This window comes from Sorex fumeus, unplaced genomic scaffold, assembly GCF_029834395.1.
Source record: "Sorex fumeus unplaced genomic scaffold, SorFum_2.1 ptg000131l, whole genome shotgun sequence".
Taxonomy (NCBI): domain Eukaryota; kingdom Metazoa; phylum Chordata; class Mammalia; order Eulipotyphla; family Soricidae; genus Sorex; species Sorex fumeus.
This window is the reverse complement of record NW_026606188.1, coordinates 18,357,291-18,382,906: the sequence shown is the minus strand read 5'-3', so window position 1 is coordinate 18,382,906 and position 25,616 is coordinate 18,357,291. Positions and strand designations below refer to the sequence as shown.

Genomic DNA, 25,616 nt, shown 5'->3' with positions numbered 1-25,616 from the left:
CATTCTGTCAGTCCCTCTCCCTCTGACTCATTTCACTCAGCATGATGCTACTCTCCAGATCCATACATGTAGTAGGAAAACTTTATGTTTTCGTACAGATGAGTAGTATTCTATTGTATACATGTAGAATAGTTTCTTTATGCAGTTGTCTATTCTTAGGCACTTGAGTTGTTTCCAGATTGTAACTCTTATGAATAGTACTGCAATGAACATAAGAATGCAGATGTGTTTTCTGCATTGTGCTTTTGGGCCAGTGGGGTATGTTCTAAAGAGTAGAATTGCTGAGTCGGAGGGAAACTGAAGAATACTATTTTTTTATTAACATGTGATAGTACAAAATTTTAGATTTCCTTAATGCTGGACACTGATTGGCAAGAATGACCAGTTCTGCTTTGCATTGTCTGATTATTTCCAGAGTGTGTTTCTACCCCAGAATTGATCAATTCCAATTATTCTTTTATCTTCATTGTGGGCACCATGTCCAGGTCTTAGATATGAAGTGACCTCCAAAGGAGAGTGGCTACATAGAGGACCAGGAGAGAGATGGGCACAATAATTTTTAATGGCTGAGTTTTATTCCTGTTCACAAGGCCATTGCTTCTAGACTTGCTTCCATTCTTGATTAACTATATTTTTGAATTATTCTCTTTATTTCTCACTGGAAATTTCTTTCCTGTTCAAATATTGCAACCTATGAAAGAGAACATTATTAAAGTTCAGTCTTTTCTGTTTTATGCTTTTTATTGTGATGGGATTATACAAGGGGAAAAAAACAGTAATGAAATCACTGTGCCATGCTTTTCTGTGATATATACTTTGGTTTATAAATGACTTATGTTTGAGGCTCTATTAGATTGTGGATGAGTAAGTTCACTGTGAATTTATACTTTGTGACCTTAGTAAGTTTTATCCGGTCTCTAAATATTGTAGTGCTATGATTAAGCTGAAAGGTAAAATGTAGGTGGTAGGGGTGTTCATAAGAAATAATCAAAAGAGCTCCAACATCTGCTGAATGATTATTAATTTTGACACTGGAACTGGTTAAATAAAAGGTTCATTATGGTAATTGTGTGGTAGTTGGCCTCAATAACTCAAATGGACTGAGCACCATCAGCCTACATCCAATGGCGCTCCATTGCAGAGAAAGAGACAAGCACACAAGGAGACAAATAAACACACAAAAACTGTCCAAGCTTCAGGATTGTCTCAGAAGAACTAAGTGAACTCACAAGTTGGCCATTTGTTCAATGCAGTATTTGTTCCTTCGTCATCTGATTCCCAACATGTGAGATCTTGTTTGAGTTGACAGAGACATTAAGAACTGTAAGCACAACAAAATTTAATAGAAACAGGAAGAATGGGGGCTGGGATATTTCACTCAGCCAGTCCACAGGCACCCTTAAAGCATAAAATCATTACAATTTCCTATTCTGGTGTTTTTTTGTTTTGTTTTGTTTTGCCTCTCTATCTCTATATCTAAAAGACCTTAAACGGTTTTATTCTATTCTTTCTTGGGTGCGCTATTTCCTTGCCCAATAAGACCTAAACTGTTCTGCCAAGGAGACTATCTCAACCTTGGGATTTTTCTTAGGGGAATGATTTCCCACAGTAAGAAGGTAAGATTTTTGAGAATAGTTGTAAGAAGTAAAGAGCTTATTAAAGCATACTAACAATATGATGGAGAATATATCTGTGGTAGTTTTCTATGCTGTGTAGCAAATTATAGCTTAAACAATAGATGTTATTTATAGTCTCTATGCTTCAGGATGGAGCCCAGACACTAGCAGGTCCTTTGCAGTCAAGGTGTTGGTCAACACTGAGTGCTCATTTGGAGGGGCAACTGAATGGAGCCCAACCTCCAATTCTGTCACTGTAATTCTGATAGTGATTATGGTGTCATGATGTATTCTTTTTCTGTGCCAGTAATGGAAAGAAATATTCTACAGTCTATCGACAAGATGTAGTATAGAAATAACATCCTATAACCATCGCCATATTGTGTTAATTAGAAAAATGTTACAAGTTCCCATTCATATTCAAGAAGAGTTGTCCCTCTAAGCTGTCCCCAGTGTAGAAGAAGTGAGTTGTAAGGACACCTTAGAGTCTGCCCATCAGATCTTCCTATATTATTTTACTTATAACACCATTTACCTTATTAATAAAATAAGAGGGATAATATGAGGGATTATCACTATGTTTCTTTAGCATTATTTTCTGTCAGGTAATAATGCCAAAAATTCTACATGCTTCATTTGAATATTCATAATGACCTCTTCATAATGATCTCTGGTATAAATATATGAGCCACTTCCATTTTACAAATCAGGAAATTAAAGTTTAGGAAATTTGAGTGTCTTTCCTAAGATTATATAGATAAGTATTAAGAGTAAGGATTTGAATCCTGACTCTTAGGACTTTTTTAGAACTTAATAGCCGTGCTGATTTTGTATTATCTCTTAATCTTCACATTATTTCTAGCATGCACCTCTTGAAAGAGGTAGGGGCATGTGTACATGTTAATTTGGCTTAAATGTTCCTACAAAATTAAATAGCACCTGTGCAATCACCTGTGGGAACTGGGGAAAATTATGCATAATTTTGATTTTGTATTTTTGGAATATGAGCTCTTCATTTATTAGTATCAGTTACTTTAACATAGTGCATTGTGTTGTTCTGTACAGAAGAAAGTATTTCAGATTTGCCTATGAACCTCTTTAGAATTGGCCACTAGTAGTATGAACTACTTTCTTTGTATTTCTAAGCTAACTTTTGAAATCAAAGGTGAACTTTTGGGCCAGAGATCACTGTTCAGTGGGTAAGGCACTTGCCTTGCTTGTAGCTACCCATGGTTTGATCTTAGAATGCAGTATGACTCCAGAATTCCACCAGTTTATTGCTAAACAGAGTCAGGAATAAACCCTGAACACAGTGGACATGGCCCAAACCCCCTTACCATTTTTTAAAATTTTTTATAATTTTATTTATTTAATCACTGTGAGAGCAGTTACAAAGCTTTCGGGTTTAAGTCTCGGTCATACAATGAAACACCTGTACCTTCACCAGTGCCCATTCTCCACTCCCAAAAACCCAGTATACCCCCATCCCATACCCTCCCTCCAACTGTGGGGCAGATGATTTCCACATTACTCTCTCTACTTTGATTATATTCAGTATTTTGACACCAGACCCACCATTATTATTTGGGATTTTACCCCAACACTCAGATCTGCCGAAAAGGCAACAGTAGACAGTTTGTTTCTATTGCTGGTTATGAATAACATATGATGTCGCATGGCTGCAGTAGCGACCACGCGATTTTGAAATTTCAAAATTTTAACACTTAAATCTGGAGGGATTTCTGCCAAAACCTGCTGGGTTCCAAGATTTGTTCCTGAGTCTCTGAGATCATAGCCATTAAGCAGCTTGATCAGAAGCCAGAAAGGCTGTTCATGGATGGTGACTTGGAGTCTCATTGGGATGGGGAGGAAAGGGCCAGCTACACCCCTATCCCATGAGGCCCCGCATGTCTCATCACTGAGGGCCCATATTCCAGGGCCCTTGGAGGATGGCGGCCACCAGGTTGCCTAGGGGGAGCGGGCAGACGGACAGCACTCTTTAACCCCTGGAATGGCCCGGTGACTGTAATCTACTGCGGGGTCCAGACACATTTCTGCCAAAAGTCCCTGGGTTCCGAGATTTGTTTCTGAGTCTCTGGCATCATGACCTTAAGCAGCTTGATCAGGAGCCAGAGAGGCTGTTTGCAGGCAGTGACTCGGGGGTCTTGTTGGGACGGGGATGAAAGGTTTGGCTCCACCCCCCATCCCTTGAGGCCCAGTGTGTCTTGTCGCTGCGGGCCCAAACCTGACTGTCCAGTGGCCTCTGGAGGATGGTGGCCACCAGGCCACCAGGGGGAACAGGCCAAGGCACGAAACCTATTCCCACCTGGGGTGCCCAGCGCTGGTAACCTACTGCAGGGACTGGACACATTTCTGCCAAAAGCCGCTGGCTTCTGCATTTGTTCTGCATTTGTTTCTGACTCTCTGGGATCATGGCCATTAAACAACTTGATCGGGAGCCAGAGAAGCCGTTTGTTGGCAGCAACTTGGGGTCTCATTGGGGTGGGAGGGAAAGGGCCATCTCCACCACCGTCCAGTGAGGCCCCACGTGTCTTGTCACTGCGGGCCCAAATCTGACTCTTCAATGGCCTCTGGTGGATGGTGGCCACCAAGCTGCCAAGGGGGAACAGGCGGAGGGACAGCACCCTTTCCTCCTGGGGTGGCCTGGTGACAGTAACCTACTGTGGAGTCCAGACGCATTTCTGCCAAAAGCTGCTGGCTTTCGAGATTTGTTTCTGAGTCTCTGGGATAATGGTCATTAAGCAGCTTGATCAGGAGCCAGAGAGGCTGTTTGTGGGCAGCAACTCAGGGTCTTGTTGGGACGGGGAGGAAAGGGCCGGCTCTACCCTCATCCCATGAGGTCCCATGTGTCTCATCTCTTTGGGCCCAAACCTGACTTGTCCAGTGGCCTTTGGAGGATGGCAGCCACCGGGCCGCCAGGGGGAACAGGTCAAGGCATAAAACCTATTCCCACCTGGGGTGGCCCAGCGCCTGTAACCTACTGCAGGGACTGGATGCATTTCTGCCAAAAGCCATTGGGTTTCGAGATTTGTTTCTGAGTCTCTGGGATCATGGCCGTTAAGCAGCTTGATCAGGAACCAGAGAGGCCATGCCTCCAATTATATTGTTGAGCTGGAGGTGGTTTCTGGGTGTGTCTCCCACATACCTAACTTTTGGCCATTTACTTTCTTGGTGGGCTGGAGTGATAGCACAGGGGTAGGGCATTTGCCTTGCATGCAGCCAGCCCGGCCGAGCCGGGTTTGATTCCTTTACCCCTCTCGGATAGCCTGGCAAGCTACCGAGAGTATCTCGCCAGCACAGCAAAGCCTGGCAAGCCACCCGTGACATATTCAGTATGCCAAACACAGTAAAAACAAGTCTCAAATTGAAGACGTTACTGGGCCTGCTCAAGTAAATTAATGAACAATGGGAGGACAGTGTTGTTGTTGTTGTTGTTGTTGTTGTTGTTGACTTTCTTGATAAACTTTGCCCCAAGTTTTTGGGGTCTGGCCAAAGGCACAGCAGCAATTTTGGGGTATCTGGAAGTCTGACTGTGCCATCAGGCTGTTGATGCATTTGCCTCACAGGTATAGATTGACCTGCTGGCAGAACCATACCCCATACCATTTTTTTAAAAAGATGACCTTTCTTAACTTTTCTTCCCCTTGGCTTCTAAGAAGCATATGCTATTTTTGTTAAATGAAGAGTTGTTTTTCTCTTATTTTTTGTGAAAAATTTTTAAAATGCAGTTTGGATTTTTGAGTTTGGTTCTTTGTTGCTGTTGCTGTTGAACTATCTCCTCATTCTTTTTCTGGTTGTTGATATTTCCTTACTCTTTTTCTAGTTGTTATTATTTCCCTTTGGTAAGTGCTTTTTTTTTTCCCAGTGGGTTCCCTTTACCTTCCTCTCAGGGGAACCAAGGCAAGAACATATGCTAGAGTGGAATAACTCTTAGTAGTATTATTTTTAAACAATCCAGTGTGATGTTTCACATATTTTAAGCTGTAGTATTGACTCCTTTTACACCTATGGAAAGTGTTGCTAAGTTATTGATAGTATTGCATTTTTCAAGAAGAGAGTTCATGATACTCTTGGTTTTGTTGGCTGAGATTAATATGATGACTAAGTATTATTGACCTCTGTGGAATTAAAGCACCGGGAAGGACATTAACAAAACCATAAAGCTCCTTGGCATCACCAAGTCACTTGGGGTCTTCCATCCACACCTCAAGTTGTCAGGTGTCTCATGCTGTCTCATTGAAGTTGGTGGGCTCCCACGAATGGCTTATGTGAGTCAGAGAGGAGAGAAACAGTCACTTTTTCCTGCTCTGCCTCTCCCACCCCAGGCCAGCTGGGAAGGCTAGGACTGATAAGGCTAGGTCCCTGCACAGCACAGACCTCAAGTTCCATCAGCAACATGAGGTGGCCATCAGGCCAGACCTGACATCTGATTGGTCCTCTCAGCATGAGAGTTGATTCCCTACAACCCGGTCTATGGGGTAGCCACTGACTCAGGCTGGAGTGAGGAATTGCTCTTTGCAAGAAGAGAAAGTCAGTCCTGGGCCTTACTCAGGATTTCCAGGTCTTTATCTTAGTTGCAGAAATTTCAGGAATAGATGTGCAGTGAAGTAAAAGCATTTTATTTGGATTCTTTTAGGAATGGGAAGGAGGTAGAGCAGAGGGAGAGAGAGTAACATCTCAAGGGAGACTTTAGGTTTCTCCAAAGTTGGAGAGAGCCCAGCTGGCCTTTGAGACCAGATTTCATTTTTCATTTGCCTTGGTCAGGAGTTATTTGCTGAAGGTGGGATTCTTTCACAAGAATTTGTGAAGTCTTTCACAATTCTTTCACAAGAATTGTCACAAAGGAATAGCTCTGAAGTTTCCAGTGAATCTCCTTCATGTCGTCTTTGCAGTTATGGTGAGGGTCCAACCTCCTCACGGTCAGGAGCCAGAGAGGCCATGTCAGGAAGGTCTTCAGGCCTTCTGTACCCACAGGTGGGCTTTCTACAACCTCCAGGGCTATTATTTCCCAGGAATTCTATTACAATGGTGGTAATTCTTCACTATCTACCTGCCTGGCTACATTATATTGGCTTCAATCCTGTGCAGCACCAGTGGTAGAGCTGAGCTTAAAGGTTGGTTTCTTGGTTGAGATGCAGTGATGCTATTATTTAGTTTGTTTTTTGTTTTCACCTCCCCGGAAGTATGGGGGCCACCAGGGCTACACCAGGGAGTGTTAGGGAACTCTTATGGAGCTGGGGTTAGAACCCAGACCTTGTGTTTTCCTGCCACTGTGCTATATCCTAGGGTCTGATATTGCATGTTTTTAATTAAACATCTTTGCATAAAGGAAATTTCAATTTGTGTCTAGACACAAGAATCTATATTTTTGATATAAATACTCAAGACTTTTCATTTGTTTTATCATCATGATAGAAGAGCTGAGACCTAGAAAAGGAATGCTTTATATTTTTAGATGAATTCAGGAAAACAAATTTTATCATATACAATTTTAATATTTTTTCTTTCAATCTGAAAGTCTGTATTTGCATAAGAAACCCAGGCTCCTAATGATACTGATCTCCAGAAATTCAGACCAGGCAAGACACCGCAGTCACAGCTTTCTGGATTTACTATCCTACAGGGTCAGTCAGAAACTGAAAATAAGCTGAGTAGAGGAAGAATCCTGGGGATAATTACCTGTGACATTTAAAAACAAAAGCAAAAGCAGCATGTTATTTGAGAACAATTTATATTTTGTTTAGCTGAAATCATACGGTGTGCACAGCAAAGGAAAGAAAATCCTTCACTTTTTTTTTTTCTGAAAGAAGCTGCCATTTCTTCGTGTTAAGAAAATTGCCACTATTCCCCCATGCCTGGGCCCCTCTCAGACCCTGAGCCACCCAATCTCCCCTAGCGCCATCCCACCCGCCCCTGCGTCATCCTTCAGCTCCACTCACGGTTTTCTCCCTCTCCCAGATTAGTGACTTCGACCTGGGCCACCATTTACCCCGCACCTGCACCCCAGGCATCCTCTCAGACCCTGAGCTGCTCAGCCTCCCTGAGCACCATCCCCCCCCCCCCCCCCCCCCCCCCGCCCCGTGCCATATTTTAGCTCTGCTCCCAGTTTTCTACCTCTCCCAGGTTTGTGCACCCTCTCCCCCACCTGGCACCCCACCCACATCCCGGTAGGGGACGTGGCCTCAGCAGAAGTAGGCGTGGCCTCTTTTGGGGCCACTGGCTTCTCACTCAGCCACAGTTATTTTCTCCTTTCCTGGCACTCCACATTGACATCTTCACTTCCATCACCTAATCCTGTGGAGAATGTTCTGGCCATCTCAAACACATTAAGCCAATAGTCTAGTAGCATATTCCAATTGCACCATAATACTAGAATCACAAGAAGCTCTACAAATCCAATATAAAAGAACACATTCTGTGAAGCTTTACTAGAGACCTCATCTAAGCCGCTGAGGAGCATCTGAGAGGAAGGCGAAGCTCTAAAAGAGGGAAAATGTGAGCACCATCAACTGAGCTCATCCAGAATTCTTTCTCGCAACTAGAGGGGAATACTGATAGTGAACTGGAAGGATCCACCATGATACTACTGCAAAAACATGAAGAAACAATGAAAATCCCCACCACAAGGAGAAGATGATGAAAAGGGTCCAGATGCCTTAACAAACATTACTCACAAATACGATCTCTCTGATAAAGAATCAGAGATGTTCAGTGAACTCAAAGAAACAGTTCAGACACCCAGTAAATTAAAGGAGGACATGAAAGAAACAATGGAACAGACAGCCATGAAAATATAGGAAGAAATGAGAGCAGAAATAAAAAAAAGCTACAAAAAGAAGTGTCATGAATAAAGGATTCTTTGAATGAAATTAAAATCTTAGTGGGTTCCCTCAATGGTAGAATGACTACAGCCGAAGACAGAATCAGCGAGCTTGAAGATAAGCTGCAGGAAGCTTACAGGCAACAACAAGCAATGGGAAAAGACCTCAAAATAGCTCTTAGGCGAAGTAGAGACCTAGGGTATGATTTTAAGAGGAATAACATTAGAATCATCATCAGAGTACCAGAAGGACAGGGACACAACCCCAATGAAAAAGCCACAGTTAAAAATATTATTGCTGAGAATGCAGGCATCCAGGTCCCAAGGAGCCTGAAGAGTACCTGCTAAATGAGACCCTAGTAAATAGACTCCAATACATATCATAGTCAGAACGATGGATACCACAGATAGAGACGCAATACTGTAAGCAGCAAGGTCAAAAAAGGAAATCACATACAAAGGAGCACCCCTTAGATTTACAGCAGACCTATCAGAGGAAACCCTCCAAGCCCAAAGACAGTGATGGGATATAGTGAAAAAACTCAATGAAATAAATGCCTCACCAAGAATGCTTTATCCACATAAACTCTCATTCGAACTCAGCACTATTTCATGGATTAAAAAACAGCTAAGGAACTTCATAGACTCAAAACCAAACTTAAAAGGACTAGAGGGGCTACTGTAAGACAAGAAAAAACCCTACAAACACAACAAACCCCTACAGAAAGATGGCACAAAACCCCAGACAATAATTTCCCTCAATGTCAATGGTCTAAATGCACCAATAAAGAGACAGAGTGGCAAAATGGATTCGGAAACTGAACCCAACATTCTGCTGCCTATCAGAAACACATCTGAGACTCAGCAGTGAAGAAACCTGGCCGGCGAGCAACACAATACCCGGAGAATTCTCCGGGCCCCATACGAAGCCAATATCGCTGGGAGGTCCTACATGGGGAAGGTGCAGTCTCCCTGGCTTCTCCAGATTGAATCCTGGTGACCATGAGCTTCTACAAGCATGGCTTTGGTATGTGGGCACCAGGACTATTCTTCCAAACTGCCTGGGGGCACTGGACCAGGCAGTTCCATCCTTGCTCCCAGTCAACCCCCGATCCTAGACACCACGCCCTCAACCCGTCCCTGGTGCCACCTTGCCACACTTAGCAGTGAAGAAACCTGGCCAACGGGTACCACAACACCAGGAGAAATCTCTAGGCCCCATACTGAGCCCATATCAACGGGAGGTCCCAGATGGGGCAGGTGCAGTCTCCCTACCTTCTCCAGAAGGAATCTCAGTGACCATGAGCTTCTACAAGTATGGCTTCAGTATGTGGGCACCAGAACTGTTCTTCTGAACTGCGCAGCTGCATTCCTGATATGCAAGTGAGCAATGGAAAGCAAATGATCTAGCATCTGTCCCTGGAAGGCAGGCTTGATGCTACGTAGGGGGAAAATTTGAGCAAAAAATAATGCCCAACAGAAATTCATCTGGACTGTGCATTAAACTACAGTGCCGTGCCACCGCAGAAGGGGAAAGGTGTTTGTCCCACTGCCTTTTACCCCTGGTGGCAGCAGTATGGTGGCCACTGTCTTTCAGAGCCTAATGGACAGCCAGGTATGAGACAGCAGTGACGAGGCTCTTGGGGCCTCATGGGAGGGGGGTGGAACTGGCCCTACTCCCTGCCCTGATGAGGCCCTGAGTTGCCTCCCACAAACGCCTCCTCTGGCTCCTGAATGGCCATGATCCCAGAGGCACACAAACCAATCTCAGAACCCAGCAGCTTTTGGTAGTAATATCTCTAGATTTATTACTAAAATATCAGAAATCCACAATTGCGTGGCCATGGTCATGTGCTCTTCGTAATAAGCAACAGAATACAAATTATCTAGTGATGTCTTTTTGGCAGGTCTGATTGTTGGGGAAAATTCCAAATAATAATGGTGGATCTTTTGTCGTAATATTGAATGTGATCAACATAGAGAGTAAAGTGATGGGGCTGGAGAGATAGCACAGTGGGTAGGGCGTTTGCCTTGCATGCAGCGAACCTCGATTCCCAGCATCCCATATGGTCCCCTGAGCACCATCAGGAGTAACTCCTGAGTGCAGAGCCAGGAGTAACCCCTGTGCATCGCCAGGTGTGACCCAAAAAGAAAAAAAAAGAGAGAGAGTAAAGTGAAAATCTGCCACACAGACAGGGGAGGGGTCGGAGGGGAGTATACTGAGGTTCTTGGTGGTGGAAAATGTGGACTGCTGAAGGGTTGGGTGTTTGATCATTGTATGACCGACCAAGACTTAAACTGGAAAGCTTTGTGGCTGTTCTCATGGTGATTCAATAAATAAAAAATTAAAAAAAAAAAAAGAAGAAACACATCTGAACAGCAAAGCAAACACAGACTCAAAGTCAAAGGATGGAAAACAATCCTGCAAGCAAAAAACTCCCTCAGAAAAGCTGGGGTGGCCATACTAGTATCCGACTATATAGATTTCAGGTTAAATTTGTTTAATTCTCTTCATTCTACTAAATGTTACATTTGTAGGATTTACCTATTTCTACATAAACTCTAAAATGTCTTAGCAAAGAATTAACATCCATAATAGTCTTTAAATTTATTTGTCTCTGAAAATTTTAGTTTTTGAATAAAAACTTGATATACAAAAAAAAAATTGTCACTAAATGTGGCAACTAAATTGGCAACTGAAGCTGGTTCCTTGGAAGCTGGAGGGACTTTGAGTCCCTGTTTAATACACCTGCTTTTGGTGCTTCCTGGAAGGGTGGGTCAGGTGGGTGATGAGGAAGTGGTTAGATCCTAGCTATAGAATCTAGGGCTCAATCTTCATAATAAATGGAAACTCACAGGAGGTGGTTAAGAGTGGAAGTCTCCTACCCTGAGACCTTAGGCTAATGGCAGGGGAGAATCTTAAGTAAGGAGGGAGCAGGAAGGGAGCAGAGGGAAAAAGATTTTGCCTACTACAGTCTCAACCCCTTCATAGCATAAAAGGATGGTAGCACTGTTGCACTGTCCTCCCGTTGTTCATCGATTTGCTTGAGCGGTCACCAGTAATGTCTCCATTGTGAAACTTCTTGGGAGCTTGCCAGGCTCTGCAGTGCAGGTAGGATACTCTCCGTAGCTTGCCGGAGTCTGGGTTCTCAGAGAGGGACAGAGGAATCAAACCCAGGTCGGCCGCGTGCAAGGCAAATACCTTACCCTTCCAGCCATAGGAGAGCGTATTTGTATTTGTGAACTAAGAGAAGTTATGAAGGTGTTAAGCAGGAATGAATCAGCATTTTTTATAAGTTCTTCAGATAATTTCAAAGTTTAGCAAAGGTTCAGAAGTAACAAGTGTGGTTTCCTGTTCATTGCTCCTTATACATTCTATGTGTATACATATATATATATATATATATTTAGATCTTCTACTATCCAGTCTTCATGATAATGGGGCCTCTCTTTATTAATGGAGAACACACAGCCTATATGGACAGTTAAAATCTGTATTTGTGGGGGCCAGAGCAGCAGGTAGGGCACTTGCCCTGCGTGCAGCAGACCCAGGTTTGATCCTGGGCACCCCATACAACACCGCTAGGAATAATTCATGAATAGTGTCAGGAGTAACTCCTGAGCATTGATGGGTATGGCCCCAAAACAAAACAAAAAAATATCTGAATTTGAATCCCTGTTCTGCCCCTCACTGTTACGGTCATGAGTAAGTTATAATCTGAGGGGCCAGAGTGAGTGAGGGGCCTACAGTGGGTCTGTTGTTGGAGAATCAGGTCTTGCTTTCAGTATCCACAAGGCGGGTTAGATTTAGGAGTGGTGGCTTTATTCTAAATATTTCATTGTCATCGTGTGTGTGTAGGTGTAGGTGTGTGTGTGTGTGTGTGTGTGTGTGTGTTGTGGGGGGGGGGGCTTCCCTAATTTACCTGCCTGCATCAGTTAGACTCTGATTTTCTTTGAAAGCTTTTTTTTTTCCTCTTTGGGTCACACCCGGCGATGCACAGGGGTTACTCCTGGTTCTGCACTCAAGAATTACTCCTGGTAGTGCTCAGTGGACCATATGGGATGCTGGGAACCGAACCTAGGTTGGCTGCATGCAAGGCAAATGCCCTACCCACTGTGCTATCGCTCCAGCCCCACTTTGAAGTCTTTTTTATCTCTGCCCACTATGCTCAGGATGACACTACTGGAAGTTTTGCAGATTTAGTAATCAGGGAATGCATTGGATGTTGTGGATGGGAAACCTCGCTTTGCTTTCCTGCCACAAGCTCAAAAAACACAAAACAGCCAAATCAGATGCTGTTGACATCAGGGAAGCCTTGCTGGAAATTAAAATTCCTCTAATGTAGATGGGAAATTAATCAGGGCAGAGAGTTGTAGGCAGGGCCAAAGGCTAAATTCTTCTTCCATAGATTCCTGATGAGTGTTTTTATTATGTAAATGGGATGGAAGGCACTGTAACTGGAGTAACTGATTGGAGAGTTGAGACCTTAACAGATGCTAAAGAAGTGCATAGGCTCCTTAGGTTTTAGGGAGTTACTAGTTCTTTCCGAATTCAGCTCTGGCTATAGAGCTTGTGTCCACTGGCTCTCAGGTCCTTCAGATGGTGAGGAAAGGAGCCCTGCAGCTTGTCTGTCATTTTTCTGCAGAATAGATTTCATGATGGCATGCTCCACTGTGCGTTACTCGGATCCCAACACTTGCACATTATGAACAATAAACCATCCAGGTGCCAGGTGCCAGGGCTGAGTTGACTGTACTTGGTTCTTGCATTCCAGAAGTTGGTAGTTGGAAAGGCGAGTGGGAAGCAGAGAGTTTGCAGGTGAAAGTGCTGTCATGTCACATAGAATTATTTGGTTGAAAATGAGCTGAAACACATCCAAGAAAGCTTCAGCAGGAAAGGATTAAGTTAATAGAAAGCAAAAAGAACTTAGGAAGGAATCTTGGGGAATATTAGGTGGCAGGAAATAGGTACATGCTGGAGTTACTCTCAATGTAGTAAAGTGACTTTGGGTCCATTAATTCAGAATTTAAATCCCCAAGATTAGATACCCACTAAATCCAGTTTGAGCATTCCCCAGGGAGAAAAGATTTTTGAGTGGTGCTGTGATTCTGTATGGTAGGGGACTTCCCAGAGAAGATGAACCCTCAAAAGGCAGACTCTGATGTCCCAGCTGCCGCATTGTCTCCTGGGACGGCAGCAAGTGTGCAGGTATGTGGGTTTGGGTAATATACTCCAATGTTAAAGTCATGATGGTTAAAGACCATCAGGCATAGACTCACTTGTCTGTAAGAATATCAACTCATTGGCACATGATTCTGTTCCCTTGGCCCAGTGCGAGCAGTCCCACCTCCTGAGAGAGCATGAGGATGTCCAGGAGCGAACCACGCTGCGGTATGAAGAGCGCATCACAGAGCTGCACAGCATCATCGCTGAGCTCAACAAGAAGATAGACCGCCTGCAGGGCACCCCCAGGTAGTGACTGCGACCCACCATCCCCTTTCCCTTGGTGTGAGAGCTTAGGTCTTGGGGGAAATTCGTCTCTATGAATCATACCAGTGTTTTATTTGTAACTTAAGCTTTTGTTCACCGTTGATAAAATGTTTTCTCTTCGCTTATTGACCAGTTTCCTTTTGTTTGTTTGTTTGTTGGGTCACACCCAACAGTGCTCAGGTGTTACTTCCGGATCTGTAATTCAAGGACCACTCCTGGTGAGCTTGGAGGGGGGCACTGTATATGGTGCTGGAGATTGTACCAAGGTTGGCTGCTTGCAAGGGAAGCACTCAACTTCTATTCTGTCCCTCCTGCGCCTTGACCAATGTCCTTTCTACTCACTAGTTTATCCTGAATTTGATCCTCAGAATAACCCAGAAAGATAGACTGGATAGGATTCATGCAAGTTCTAAAGAGAACCTGTCTCTTTCCACAACCAGCAGCCCTGTCACTATTTAACTCACCATCTTTGCACTGATATATGGACTATGCACCTCCCTTGATGCTTTTGGGACAAATGTGGCTTTTTACTAAACATCATATATATGTCCATGTAAGTTGATAATACACTGAGCTTTCCTCAAGTGGATCAGCCAACATTGCCTCAGCCCCTACAAACACTTGGAACAAGCTTCAAGTTGACAGACCTACTAAGAATTTTCACTTAGAGGAAAGAAGCAGAGTCAGAATCCACGTTGTCTCTGTCTTTACTTAATTTTATTTCCATAGAAATTACTCATAGAAATCCTGCTGTCACTGGGCCCCTGTGTCTCCTGTGAACTGACTGGCTCACAGAGAAAGGGCTTCATGGAAAAAGAGCGTTTTGTTTGTTAAATGCTTTATAGGTCACGGTTAAAACACTGCTAGATGCCACTACAGTAAACTTTCCCTCTGGGTGTCAGTGGTTGAAAAAACTTTGGATGCCCTTTGTTCTGGGAATCACTCATGGGGCTAGTTGCAGAAGGTAACAATAAGATTCTGTTTTGAGGGGAGGGGGGATCATTTAAAAATTGCACTGAGCTAAAGCCACACAATAAATTTCATTTCAACTTAGAACTTCAAAGTTTTATATTTATTTCTGGGTCTGTAGAATGATTGTAGATTAGTAATTCATGAACAGAAGTATTCTGCCCAAATAAATGATTATAGCAGTTTAAACAATGCTGACAGAATATATTGGCTAATTTGTAGGTTCTATTAAAGCATGTTGCGCTTTTAGTTTGGGGGCCAGGACTTCCTCCTGGCTTGGTGCTCTGAGATTACTCTTGTCAGGACTCAGGTACCATATGGGATGCCTAGGATCAAACCTGGGTGAGACACATGCAAGGCAATCAATCAATTACATTACCCACAATATTATCTCTCCAGCCCTGTAAAGCATGTTGTATTTTTAAATACTTGAGAACATAAAAGCAAGTGAGTTGTTGTTTTTTTAATTGACTCACCATTAGCTATGTTACAAAACTTTTATTTATGAGTTTCAGTCATACAATGACCAAATACCCATTCCTCCACCAGTGTACATTTTCTGCCACCAATGTCCCCAGTATCCTTCCCACCCCTCCCATTGCCTGTATAGCAGACAATTTTCCTCTTACTCTCTGTCTACTTGTGGGTATTATGGTTTGCAATATAGATACTGAGGGGCCATCATGTTTGGCCCTTTATCTACTTTTAGCATACATCTCCTATCCCGAACGATCCCTCCAACCATCATTAACTTAGCGATCCCTTCTCTAAGCCTTCTTCTCAGGCTCATAAGGCAGGCTTCCACTGTGGAGCAATCTTCCTGCTCCTTGTCTCTACCACCCTTGGTGTTATCTCATATTATGATATTTTATATTCCACAAATGAGTGCAGTCATTCTATGTCTGTCCCTCTCTGACACTTGGCACGATACTCACCATGACCATCCACTTATAAGAAAATTTCATGACTTCAACTTTCCTAACAGCTGCATAATATTCCATTGTATAGATATACTAATGTTTCTTTAACCAGTCGTCTGTTCTTGGGTACTCAGTTTGTTGTGTGAGTATTCTTTCGGTCGGGAGCACTGAGATAAGAGATGTGAGAGAAATGAGATTTGCTGGAGAGGCTCCTTGGTTGCTCTGGCAGAGAAGCATGGAGAAGCATCCCACAGCCTCTTTTATTTACTATCTTATGTACGCACTTCTAATGCACTCAGTACAAAGAAATCATTAATGGGGAAAAGGGTTACAAGAGGGACATCAAGACATCAAGGGTACATTGTTCCGTCATGTCTGCAAACCCAGTGGTGGCAGCCTCCAGAGCGGAATGCAAGGCCAAGCAGTCTGGTACCATGAGCTACAGCCCCTTGCATCTGGAGTGATGAGGATGTGAGAGAATGTCTGTATTCCAAAGCTGAGGGGGGGTGCGGGGCGGGGGGGATCTGTGAGAGAGGGAAGATTGCTCTATATAACACTAAAAGCTAAAAGGCAACCAAAGGAAGAGATGTTAACCCTTTCCAAACCAGTCCGAACACACGAGTCATGGCTTGCCCATTTTCACGGGACCCGTGCTCCTGCCCCCTTGCAGGTCAGTCTCCACAGGCTCATCCTAACAGTTATGGTTGGGCACCAACACAGGATGTTTCCAGATTCTGCCTATTGTGAACAGTACTGCAATGAACATACAAATGCTGATGTTATTTCTACTGTGCTATTTTGTGCCCTCGGGATATATTCCCAGAAGTGGTATTGCTGGTTCAAATGGGAGCTCAATTTCTAGTTTCTTGAGAAATGTCCATATTGTTTTCCAGAAACACTGGACCAGTTGGCATTCCCACCAACAATGTAGGAGAGTCCCCTTCTCCCCAAATTCATGCCAACACCTTTTCTTTTGGATGTGTGCTAGTCTCTGTGGTGTGAGATTGTATCTCGTTGCTTTGATCTGCATCTACCTGATGATTAGTGATGAAGAACATTTTTTCAACTGTCTTTTGGCCATTTGAATTCCTTTGCAAAAGTTTCTGTTCATTTCATTGCCCTATGTTCAGGGATCGAATGTTTTCTTCTTGTAGAGTTCAGCCAGTGCCTTGTATATCCTTGATATTAAACCCTTATCAGAATGGTTTTGGGTGACTATCCTTTTCCATTTCGTTGACTCTCTTTGTATTCTGGTCACTGTTATTTTGAGGTGCAGAAGCTTCTTAGTTTAAGATAGTTCCATTTGCTTATCTCTGCTTCCACTTGCTCAATAGTGGTGTTTCATGTTTGAAGATACCTTTGGCTTCAGTGTCATGAAGGGTTTTGCTGACCCTTTCTTCAGTATTCCTGATGGATTCTGGTCTGATGTTGAAGTCTTTAATTCATTTTTATCTGACTTTTGTGCATGGTGTTACGTAGAGGTCTGAGCCTCCCCCCCTCCCTCCCCCCCCAGTTTTTGCATGTAACTGTCCAGTTTTGCCAGCACCATTTGTTAAAGATGCCTTCCTAGCTCCACTTATATTTCTTGCTCCCTTATCAAAGATAAGATGATCATATATTTGAGAGTCTATGTAAGGACATTCAACCCTATTCCATTCATCTGCATATCTGTCTTTGTGCCAATACCATATTGTTTTAATTATTACCACTTTGTAGTACAGTTTGAGGTTGGGGAAGGTGATGCCTCCTATCTTTTTTCCCCCCAAGATTGCTTCAGCTATTTATGGTGGCTTGTTCAATATGAATTTCAGGAGCATTTAATAAATTTCTTTGAAGAATGTCAAGGGTATTCTTATTATTCTTTTAAGGATTGCAATGAATCTTGGCAATGCTTTGAGGAGATTGCCTTTTTGACAATGTTAATTCTTCCAGTCCATGAGCTGGAGATGTATTTCCGTTTCCTTGTGTCCTCTTTTATTTCTTGAAGTAGTGTTTTGTAGTCTTCTTTGTATAGGTCCTTTACCTCCTTAGTTAAGCTGATTCTGAGGTACTTGATTTTCTGAGGCATGGTTGTGAATGGGATAGTGTTTTTCATATTGCTTTCTTCTCTCTCATTATTTGAATATAGGAAATCCATGGACTTTTGGGTATTGATTTTATAGCCTGTGACTTTACTATCCAAGTCTAATGTTTCTAGGAGCTTCTTGGTAGAGGCTTTAGGGTTCTTTAAGTATAGTATCATGTCATCTGCAAATAATGAGAGCTTGATTTCTTCCTTTCCAATCTGAAGGCCCTTAATTCCTTTTCTTGCCTAACCGCTATTGCAAGTACTTCCAGTACTATATTGAACAGCATTGGAGAGAGGGGGCATCCTTGCCTTGTCCCTGATCTTAGAGGGAAGGCTTTTAGTTTTTCTTTATTGAGGATAATGCTTGCCAAGGGCTTGTGGTAGATGGCTTTGACTATATTGAGGAAAGTTCCTTCAATTACCATTTTGGTGAGGGTTTTCATCATAAACAGGTGCTGAATTTTGTCAAATGCTTTTTTCTGCATCTATTAATATGATCATATGTTTTTTATCTTTTTTATTGATATGATGGATTAGGTTGATTGACTTACAAATGTTAAATGACCTTGCATCCTGGGATGAATTCCTTGTGGTCGGGTGTATGATCTTTTTTGATGAATTGTTGGATTATATTTGTGAATATTTTTTTGAGGATCTTCGCATCCATTTTCATCAGAGATACTGGCCTGTAATTTTTGGTTTTTTGTCCTATCTCAGTTTTCTTTTGGTATTAGGGTGATCTGTGCCTCATAGAAACTGTTTTGGAGAATTTCTGTTTCTTAAGTTTCCTGGAAAAGCTTGAAAATAGGTCCTCTTTAAATGGGTCTCCTTTAGCTACTACCCTTCGGACTCCTTGGATCTGGAAACCTGCATTATCCAGCTCTGGGAACTTCTCAGCAATGATATCTTTAACTGTTGCTACTTCTTTGGGATTGTCTCCCTGTCCTTCAGGTACTCCGATGATTCTTACGTTGTTCCTCTTGAATTCATCCCCTAGGTCTCTGATTCACCCTAGAGCTATTTTGAGGTCTTTTCCTATTGTCTGCTCTTCCCTGTATGTTTTCCGCAGCTCATCTTTAAGCTCACTGATTCTGTCTTCAGCTGTTGTCATTCTACTGTTGAGGGCACCCACTGAGTTTTTGGTTTTAATTTTCTTTTGGGGATCACACCCGGTGATGCACAGGGTTACTCCTGGCTCTGCCTTCAGGAATTACTCCTGGCAGTGCTCATGAGACCATATGGTATGCTGGGGATCGAACCCATCTTGGCCCTGTGCAAGGCAAATGCCCTACCCACTGTGCTATTGCTTCAGCCATACCCACTGGGTTTTTAATTTCATTGACTGAATCCTTCTGTTTGTAGCTTTCTTATTTCTGCTCTCATTTCTTTCTGGATTTTACTGACTGTTCATTCCACATGCCTTCCTTTAATTTACTGGAAGCCTGTTCCACAGTTTCTTTGAGCTCATTGAACATCCTCAATATTTCATCTCTGAATTCTTCATAGGAAAGATTGTATTTATGGGTATTCCCTATTGAGGCTTCTGGGCTTTTCTTCATCCTCTTCTCATAGTAGGGATTTGCACTGCTTCTTCATGTTGCTGTGGTAGTATGGAGGTGGTACCCTTCAATTCACTATCAGTTACTCCCTCTCACTGCAAGAAAGGATTCTGGATGAACTCGGGTGATGGTAATCGCCCTTTCCCTTTTTTAGAATACTTACTTCCTCTTTAGTGCTCCTCAGTAACTTATGTGAGGCATCTCATAGAGCTTCAGGGATAATAGGCTTGTTCAGAGTCTCATGTTCACAGTTATTTTGGTGAGATGGCTAGTGGATTTGGCCAGTGGATTATTGGCCTAATTGTGCATTTCAAAAGAAAGGTTTTAGATGGCCTAGAGCCGCCTCCCCAAGCTGGAAGACAGTGAGGACAAACGAAAGACCAAGGGAATGGAGAAACCCAGGCTGGTCGGTAAACAGTTTATTTCTCTCTCCTCCCCATAGACCCCAGCAGGGTCCTTATTCAAATAGCTACTTCTTTTTGGGTCGTGACAGAGTTTGTGCCATGACTGTGCTCTTAACTTATTATACTTATGGTACTTAGCTTGTCTCCTTTCGATGCCAAGGTAGCTCACAGGTTGCCCTGGGTCCATCCAGTCCCTTTGTTGGGACCCTGCTTTTGGAGTGCTAGGAACTAAGGGCAACTGAGACTTAAGTAAATATGGGTGCCCAGGAGTAAATATTATTTTGGAGTCAATTAACTCCTATGTTACAAAGCATAGCATGAACTGTCTTCCTTTCTATACAAAAAGGACATTGCTAAATCACGCAAATGACGTAAAGGAAAGAGAAAAGCAATATAGGATTATTAGTGCTTGATGGAATTGGGTGTGTCATGGAAGTAGCTCAGAAAACCTAAGCTCCCTGCAGGAGGAGCAAGGACAACCCAGTGTTATCCAACAGCCTGATGTGTTTGGGATAGCCAGGCTGTCCTCCTCAAAATTAGGTAATGGAGTTTGAGATGTGAATCCAAAACACTGGGGAAGGGGAAAATAACTGAGGCTAGAGACCACGTTGCACACCTCCCTACCCCCCGGTCTCTGGTATACTTCTGGGATAGTTGGCCAAGTCAGTGCCTGAGCAGGATTAAAGTTCTACTTCTGGCACAATCCTAAAACTTGCCAGGATGCCCTCTGGCATAGGTGCTCTAGGGGGCACCTTAGCCGTGAGGTGGTCTTGCAGTTCTCTGGGTCGACTTGCTAACATGCCAACCCTACGAGTGAGTTATAAAAATCATGTATCACTAAGCACCTAAAAAACTCACTTTTAGAACATTAAAATTGAATTTAATAGCCAAACTGTTTCATGTTAAAATACAGTGAGCTTCTCTGTCCATAACTATTTATGAAAAGTAAAGGTGCTTCTATGAAGATGTCAGATAAAATTATGCCAGTTTTATTTTGTCATGGTTCTCCCGTTGTTCATTGATTTGCTCAAGCGGGCCCAATAACATTCATTGGAGACTTTGTCGTTACTGTGCTTGGCATATCAAATACATCACAGGTAGCTTGCCAGGCTCTGCTGTGTGGGCGAGATACTCTCGGTAGCTTGCCGGGCTCTCTGAGAGGGGTGGAGGAATCGAACTCAGGTCGGCCTTGTTGGCAGCGTGCAAGGCAAACGCCCTACCCACTGTGCTATCGCTCCAGGGCTAAAATGAGTTTATTCCTCCTTGCAATAATTCCCAGTAAGACTGAAAGTGTTATAAACACGCACTCAAAATACAAGACTCTATTTGTCCTCTGAGCTTCACTGACTGGGGCATTTTTCTCCCTGGCCCCCAGTGCCCCAGGAAACTGGTTTGAGGGCCTGGTCCTGAGGGCCTGGATTAAGTTCAATATAGCAGCAGCAACAAGTAATCATGAATGAAAGTGACTTCCCTGGCATATCCAAGGTCTATAGAATTGATACCTAGTCAGGTACAAGTTCTTTGCTTTAAAGACTTTCTTGTCACTTTAATAGGGACCTGCATTGGGAATTTACTGGAACACTTGAAAAATCATTAATGAGGTAAGGTTTTATCTAAGCTTTGATATACCCCTACTTGAGCAATTCTGAATGCTTCAAAGGAGGAAATTCACAAATAAATCAACTCTCTTTGGTAAAAATTAAGCATTTGGTAAAAATGGAAACATTTAGGTCAACTCAAATGAATCCAAACACATATGATCTTTAAAGCCCCACGGACAGTTTCCTTCTGCTGAAATAGAAGGAATTCTGTATAATACATCCTTACATGTGGATTTCAAGAATTTGATCCCAGGTAGTGGGACACAGATCCATTGATGCTCCACAACTACTTCATTCCTGTGATGGTGCAGGGCAAGTGGAGTTGGGACCATGCCTAGTAGCACTTAGGAGATTGGGCGGTGCCAGGGATCAAACCAGTGAAGGCTACATGCGAGATAGACCTAAGACTTTGATAGCGGTAAGGCATTTGCCTTGCACGCAGCCAACATGGCCGGCCCGAGTTCGATTCCTCCACCCCTCTCGGAGAGCCCGGCAAGCTACCGAGAGTATCTCGCCTGCACGGCAGAGCCTGGCAAGCTCCCCGTGACGTATTCGATATGCCAGACACAGTAACAACAGAGTCTCACGAAGGAGATGTTACTGGGCCCGCTCGAGCAAATCGATGATCAAGACTTTAAATATTCCTTTAAAACTTTAGGCATCATACCTCAAAAGGGTGAATAAAAAACTAAACCTGGAAAAATACCCACAATAGTCTTGCTAAAGATTCATCCACTTACATTATAGACCTGTAGGCATGTTTGTGAGGCTGACCCCTGGGAGCTCCAGAGTGGGAATGAATGAACACATTGGAGGGTTGGTGGCGAATTGATTGATATGACTATTCCTGTTAGTCCTCCAGATATATGTGTAGCTCCGGTATTTTGATTAATGAGGATAAGTAGGAAATAATCTAGAATTTCCAGAGCTCCCCTAGAATAATTCCCAGAGGCACAGGGAATTCGAAATGTCAGATAGAACCTGACATCATTAAGATTTGTTTCTATGCTGGGGGAAAAGGCAGCTCAGATAGAGAAGGGAGCACCAAGTAAAGGGTGTTGGGAGGATCCGCCCAGGATGGGAGATGCATGCTGGAAGTAGACTATAGACTGAACATGATTACCACTCAGTGCCTCTTTTGCAAACCACAGCACCCAAAAGGAGAGAGAGAACAAAAGGGAATGCCCTGCCACAGAGATGGGGTGGGATTGGGGGTGGGGGTGGGAGGGATACTGGGATCATTGGTGGTGGAGAATGGGTACTGGTGGAGGGATGGGTACTCGATCATTGTATAACTGAAACCCAAGCACAAAAGCTTGTAAATCTACAACTGTACCTCATGGTGTTTTTAATAAAAATTAAAAAAAAAAGATTTGGGTTCTTTAAGATGTCACTTAGACTACTGGAGTGAATGTGTGCTTAGTAATACCCACAAATCAATCAACATAGTTGCAGTAGTAATAAAAAAAGATTTGACCTGAAAAAAATTTTGTTGGTGGAAAATTAATCATGGTCTCCATGACTAATATAAAGGGCCACCTATTCAATTTTTACTTGATCAGTGTGCTTAAAAACACAAAAAACTCTGGCCTGGTGAACTGAGGCTTGACTTGCGATTGCAATGGAGAATTATGGACTCTTTAAACATTTTTTAAAGTTAAAGAACCATGATTTACAACATTGTTAATGATAATGTTTCATGCATAGTTTTCCAACACCACCTCCTCCATTGGAGTGTCTGCTTCCCTCCTCCTTGCCCCTCTCCCATTGTTTTTAAGTTCAGTTCTGTGTATCAGTTCTCAGGTTTTGTTGTCTTATATATCACACATACAAGAGAGATCATTCTGTATCTCTATCTTTTTTACTGCTATCAGTCAGCATGAGACTGTCCAGCTCCATCCAAATAGCAGCCAATTCCAGAACTGTGGCTTCTCTAATGTTCTTGTCAGATCCCTTTTCCATCCCAGAGTCTCTTAAATGAAGGGGAAGCCACATAGAACTTGGCCACAAGTGGGCATGTCCAGTCTCCTTCTTCCCCTTTCAGCGGGAAGTGCAGTCAGTTTTCACAGAAGACTGTGAAGTAGAGCAAAAAGATAAACCATATTCCGGGATGATCATTGAGCCTGAGCTGTTGATGGTACCTGGAAGTCCAAATCCCCTGTAGTCTGCCTGTTAGGGTGGGTTGTGTGAATATGATCAGCTGCTATTGAGTAAGAAGCTGAAGCAACATGAATTTATTTTTGCCAGTTCTTTGGGGCTGAGACGGTCCAGTCCAGGTAGGAGTCAGTTCAGCTCCGTAGTGAGAATTCCACCTTCCTGCTCTCCCCTCACTTGGCAGGGACAGAGATGGAGCAAACTCTCTGTTATGTTTTCCTACAGAGGTAGTAATCCCATCATACAGAAGCCCCCTCATTACTTCATGTACAGCTAATTATCTCCAGTAATTCTATCTTGAAAATCACCATGCTGAAGATGGGGCCCCAGCATATGGATTTGAAGCTGGCAGGTGGCGTTATCTGAATCCATCTTACATAGACCCAGTCTACCATAGTGCACCATCTGGAGGTAACATTTTTCAGGGCCCTGGAGATGTGGTATATGCTCCCAACTAGCAACAGCATATGGTGCTGCCTTTTTTATGGCTCCAAGGGGTAAAAGTAGAAATGACTCTTTTTATTCAGGCACCTAAAAACCTACTTTAAATGAACTGTTGCATTTCATCTTTGTAGCGTTCATCTCCAAGTTTAGAAATATTTGTTACCAAGAGATCTCTGCCTCCACCAGAGATTATGGATAGGATTCCTTCAACTACTCTCTAGCCCTTGACCACTGAACCAGTGAGCAAACTGTTCTCAGGCCACTGAACCAGTGAGCAAAGGAGAGAATTATTGTACCAGCTGGGTGATAGATCCTAGACTATTAAGAGAAAATTTGATTGTTGCCATATGTCAGGCAGGAAAAATTTTTTTAATTAGTGAATCACCGTGAGGTACAGTTATAGACTTAAAGACTTTCATGCTTGTGTTTCAGTCATACAATGCTCGAGTACTCATCTCTCCATCAGTGCCCATTCTCCACCACCCATGATCCCAGTACCCCTCCTACCCCCCATCCCATCCCCCCACACCGCCTCTGTGGCAGGGCATTCCCTTTTGTTCTCTCTCTCCTTTTGGGTGTTGTGGTTTGCAATAAAGGTACTGAGTGGCTATTGTGTTCGATCTATAGTCTACTTTCAGCATGCATCTTTCATCCCAAGTGGGTCCTCCACCCACACTTTACTTGATGTTCCCTTCTCTGTCTGAGCTTCCTTTTCTTGCCAGCTTCCAAGCCGTGGAGCAAACCTCCTGGTAGTTATCTCTACTATTCTTAGGTGCTAGTCTCCCATTCTGTTACTTTATATTCCACAGATGAGTGCAATCTTTCTTTGTCTGTCTCTCTTTCACTCATTTCACTTAGTATGATACTTTCCATGTTGATCCACTTATATGCAAAGTTTATGACTTCATCTTTTCTAACAGCTGCATAGTATTCCATTGTGTAGATGCACTAAAGTTTGTTTAACCAGTCATCTGTTGATTTGGGTGCCACACCTGGCTGTGCTCAGGGCTAACTCCTGGCTTTGTGCTCAAGGATAACTGCTAGTGGGCTCAGGGGACCATCTGGGGTGCCAGGGATTGAACTTGGGTTGGCCACATGTAAGACAAATGTTCTATCTGCTCAAGCCCAGGAACCATTATTTTTGAGGCCACAAGATTTCTAGAATTTTTCTTATAAATGTTGCTCCATAGTAAAAGTTGATACATTATAGAAACGTTGCACATGTCAAACTACTGAAGACTAAGATAGCACAGTGGATAAGGTACTTTCCTTGCAGTCAAGAAAGTTATACTTGATTGATTTTTCTTTATTCTGATTAGATGATTTCATCTCTAGCCAATAATGAAAGAGAAACTTTAAAAAATAAACCAATGGGGCTGGAGCAATAGCACAGTGGGTAAGGCATTTGCCTTGCACATAGCCGACCCGGGTTCTATTTCCAGCATCCCATATGGTCCCCTGAGCACCGCCAGGGTGATTCCTGAGTGCAGAACCAGGAGTAACTCCTGTGCATCGCCAGGTGTGACCCAAAAAGCAAAAATAAATAAAA

At 43.1% G+C, this 25,616-nt stretch overlaps 1 protein-coding gene across 1 annotated transcript in view; it reads left to right on the top strand.

The window, feature by feature from the left end:
* MCC (MCC regulator of WNT signaling pathway) overlaps positions 1-25,616 on the top strand; it is a 275,994-nt gene that overhangs the window by 139,804 nt on the left and 110,574 nt on the right. The window contains exon 3 of the mRNA XM_056139034.1: positions 13,791-13,930. Coding sequence (XP_055995009.1) covers positions 13,791-13,930 — 140 coding nt within the window. The remainder of the gene's footprint in view (positions 1-13,790; positions 13,931-25,616) is intronic.